Source organism: Limulus polyphemus, unplaced genomic scaffold (assembly GCF_000517525.1).
Source record: "Limulus polyphemus unplaced genomic scaffold, Limulus_polyphemus-2.1.2 Scaffold6156, whole genome shotgun sequence".
Classification (NCBI taxonomy): Eukaryota; Metazoa; Arthropoda; class Merostomata; order Xiphosura; family Limulidae; genus Limulus; species Limulus polyphemus.
The window spans coordinates 15,627-20,286 of NW_013671766.1; the positions used below are offsets into that span (position 1 = coordinate 15,627).

At 31.3% G+C, this 4,660-nt stretch overlaps 1 protein-coding gene across 2 annotated transcripts in view; it reads right to left on the reverse strand.

Moving 5' to 3' along the window:
* LOC106473416 (F-box only protein 22-like) overlaps positions 1-4,091 on the reverse strand; it is a 13,519-nt gene extending 9,428 nt beyond the window's left edge. The window contains exon 1 of one of the 2 annotated variants that reach the window (XM_013934095.2): positions 3,779-4,091. In XM_013934095.2, the coding sequence (XP_013789549.1) occupies positions 3,779-4,030 (252 nt within the window). In that variant the 5' untranslated portion in view covers positions 4,031-4,091. The remainder of the gene's footprint in view (positions 1-3,778) is intronic. The other variant, XM_013934096.2, reaches the window with a different exon arrangement.
* Positions 4,092-4,660: the final 569 nt, after the last annotated feature.

A 4,660-nucleotide genomic window follows, 5' to 3' on the forward strand; every position in this document is an offset into this window, starting at 1 on the left:
CAGTATATCATTACTTCTAAACTCTAATCTTACAGTATATCATTACTTCTACACTCTAATCTTACAGTATATAATTATTTCTACACTCTAATCTTACAGTATATCATTACTTCTACACTCTAATCTTACAGTATATCATTACTTCTACACTCTAATCTTACAGTATATCATTACTTCTACACTCTAATCTTACAGTATATCATTACTTCTACACTCTAATCTTACAGAATAGAATTACTTCTAAACTCTATGTAGAATAGTTAACAACACTGATTACTTAACCCCTAAAGTTGAGAAAGGGCAAATGCCCCAAAAGCTGATTCTTATTCATTGGAGTTGAAGTAATCTTGTTACTAACTGGAGTTGGAGTAATCTTTTTACTAACTGGAGTTGTATTTCTGAACCCGAATACTATATAATAATGTGCACTAAATACCTAGATGAGAAATCACTAGAGTTCACAAAATCTTGAACTACTAAACAGAAGGAAGTCAGGTAGCCAGCATCACCTGACTCCGTAATGGTTTTGCTCAACTTTTTGAATCGATTGACGGGATTAACAGTCACTTTTATAACATGCTTACAGATGAAAGTTCAGTGGATATTAACAGCCTCAGTATGTTAACTACTTTGCTACACACTTACAAATTCTATTTGAATGGTTGTTATATTCAGTTTTGATACTGAAATACATAGTTGATTGAACAGTGTATATATTGGGAAGGATTTAAAAAACAAATGTGTCTATATGATAAAGCTTGTGTAGTTTTTACGCCATCGTTTCTGGAATTTTATATTTGTTCCACTACCACACTAAGAAAGTAAATACTCGCAACTTTGTTAAATTTGTCATGTAAATATTTCTATATGATTCTATTAGATATCACTTATCCTGCCACTAAGGCTAGTGAAATGTGTTTTACTTTTGATTAATTTACTTCATGGAAATAATATTATTTAAGTTCTAAGAAAAATTAACGTATACACTAATTTGAAAAAAAAAAATCAAACTGAAGGTTCGAATGTATTTAATATGTTACCTCTTGTGTAAAGTAAAACAATATATATATATATATAATCTACCTGTCTCAATCTAAGCATATTTATATTCAGATATATGTTGTCTGAGTTGTATATAACTCACCGCAAGTAATCTTTGTCTCTGATACGTACAATTTTGGTAATGAAAAAATAAAGTATTATATTTGTACATGATTCATACAAAATATCAAAATTATTAGAAGGGAAAGTTTGTTTTCAAGACTGTAAGAAGAAATTGACATCAACTGACAAATCTTGCTTGTCAGAGAAGGTACTTTCTCACGTATTTTCTAGTTAACTCAAACATAACACTTCAGATAATACCATGGCCATACTGATATTGTAGGAAACAATATTTCTTAAACTAATAAACATATCATACAAAATTAAACAAAGTTAAGACAGGGGGCGTTAGAAAAATTCATGCAGACTCAGAGTTCGAGTAAGACATCTTTGTTATTTATCATGATGAACTACTTCTCGAGTCTATTGTTGTTACTTAATAGTGTCTTCTTAATTAGGCAAGCAGTAGCAGACATCATAAACAGAAGATTAACACAAAGTTGATAGACAGAAAACTGTACCACTTATTATAAGATATGTAAAAATAGTTTTTGCTTAATCATATTATCTCATCTGTATGTAACACACACACACACATTCGAGTTCTTAAATACTTTTAACTATTCTTGCAGAGCGAAATACGTTGCTGCCATCTATTGACCAAAATCATAGTTGAAGGATATTATCAAAAATGAAAATCTATTTAAATAATACGCTTGTGTTTGTCTATCTGTCCGGATATTAAGGTCTTGGGTGTTACTAGCTGTGAAGAGGATGCTGCTGATTTACAAAAGGATTTAGATCATTTAATGAGTTGGGTGAATTAATGGCAGATTGGTTTTAATTATAATAAATGCAAGATAATATATGTGGGTTATCATAATTTGAATTATAAGTATAATTTGGATGGGAATAACCTTAATAGTGTTATGAAGGAAAGGGATCTTGATGTAATAGTCGATCAGTCTCTAAAGCCATCCAAGCAGTGTTATGTTGCTAGTGGTAGAGCAAATAGGATTTTAGGTTGTATCTATAGAAATATTGAATACAAGTCTAAAGAGGTTATACTTTCATTGTATAGGTCACTGGTTAGGCCACATTTGGAATAGTGTTCAGTTTTGGGCTCCATACTTTAGGAAAACATTGAATTGTTGGAAAGGGCTACTAGAATGGTACCTGGGATGGTGGGTTTGTCATACGAGGAGAGGATGAAATCTCTCAAATTGTTTTTTCTTGAAAAAAGATTTAGAGGGGATCTGATTGAGGTGTTTAAGATTGTAAATAGAATTGATAGTGTTGATGCATCACATGTTTTTGTATTTAACAGCGAGAATGGTAGGACTAGGGGCCACAAATATAAATTTTGGCAAGGTAGGAGTCACCTTCAGCTAAGACAGTTTCATTTTTCTAACAGGGTGGTTGGCCTTTGGAATGGGTTGCCTTCGGATGTTGTAGAGGCAGAAAATTTAAGTGAGTTTATAAAAAAGCCTGATAAGTATATGAATGAAAAGGGGCTGGCTTTAAGATTTTATTTTTAATCATTTTAATTTAGTTTAGAGGATGGAACAGCCAAGATGGACCAATGGGTCCCATGTTGTCCCAAAACATTATGTTATATATGTTTGTACATCAGAATGATGAATTTTCCTCAAACTTAGTTTGACAGTGAAATTGTGCATCTGATTATGAATCTTTTTATTAAGAATTCGTGAGAACGAGATATATTCATATAAATAAAATTCTATAATGATTTATCAGGTTCATACACTATCACACTTTACATACAGGTTTGTTTTTCACAGATATACTAAATGAACTAAGATACATTAACACACAATAGTTTTTATATTTATTTATCAAACATTAAAACAATGAACACAACAATGTTATTATGCTATCAAAACTGAAAATTCTTGAACATCAGTGATACTTAATAAAGATTATGTACACAACATTTAAATTATTCTACTCGTAGTAGGAAACAAAGCTTGGGAGCAATTCTTATGTATGTTTGTTCAATATTCTCTTCTTATCTTTCCAAAACCAAGCCTTGTTCCTAGGAAATATCAGTTTGGCTTGTTTTACTTTTAGTTTCCAGAGGGATTTTGATAGCAACTAGAGAGTTTTGTCAGAAAGATGTAATACAGGCAGTTTTCTATTTTACTGATATTCCCATTTAGTTATACAATATGTATTTCCTGTTGTACAATTATTACAACATCCTAATTGTACTAGTAGTCATTCAGTTTCAAACTTTTAACATGTGATGACTATTATCATTATGTTCAACCAGACCATGAAGTCGGTTCACGCCCATGTTAAAAAACAAACGTTGCTGTCTCACTAATGGACTAAGACAAGAGAGATGTTTCTTGTCCTATTGATACGTCGAGTTCTTCTCTTCATACACATGTTGTGATGTGTACGAAAACGTCAAATTATAATTTATAGCATGGTTGATCCATATTCTTTGTTTTAATTTCAATTACACAGTTTTTGTCCTGACAAAAACATAACCACGCACTACGGTTCTAAAAGTTTAAGTTAACGTTAAGTTTAACAACTTCTGCAATTCAGAAAAGTAAAACTTTGTAAATTGTAGGTTGGAGTAAGGTGTTTAATGGAATTCACAGCTGACCCTCTGCACAGAAACATATATTTTATTTTATCATACCTGAAACATCCAATATAGATTGTGTCGCCTGCTTTTGATAGTTTTTGACACATTGTTCCACAGTTTACAAACCTGAGCACACGAGTTCAGGTCAAGTCCAGCAAGCCAATTCAGTATGCGTTCCACAATTACATAGTTTGTTGATAAAACCTGGCCAATATTTTCTTCTGTACAACATGTAGCTTTATTTTTAAGAAATAATTCGACCTCATGTAAATCAGTTTTCTCATCGTTTAATTCTTTTCCTTCCATTGTAATTTATCACTTTTATCTCTATATTGACAATATTCTTTGCGTGATGATTGTGCTGTCCTCTAGTGATAAATATATTTTATCAAGTAAAACATTTTAATGTTTACTAAAAAATAAATGTGAATCCCAATCTAACACCATACATTTTAATGTATATTTTTTTCATTTAAACAATGATCACAGTGTCTATTATTTTAATCAAACACAAAGTAATAATAATGCAAACACAATTAATAAGTAGTTTTTACTTTTAAATGGCACCTTGCTAAATGCTTTCTGAAAATCCAAATACATCAAGTCTACACCAATAGAATATCAAAAGTTTAGTTAGGCAAGATTTTCTTCTAGTGAAACTATGCTGACTGTCCAACAAAATTCTCATTGTGTAGAAAACCAGGTGGATGGAAGAATGCAGAAGATTGTTATAACCAGATTAATATCACAAGTAGAGTACTTCAAGGCTCAGTTTTAGGACCTTTGCTTTAAACCAGGGTTCACCAAACTACGGTTAGTTCATCCAGCCCGCCGCTGCACTGTGCAACAAATGAGCTAACATATAATTATTTATATGGAAATATCATAGATTGTAGATAAACGTACTATGTAAAAAAAATTAAAGAAAGTGTAAGT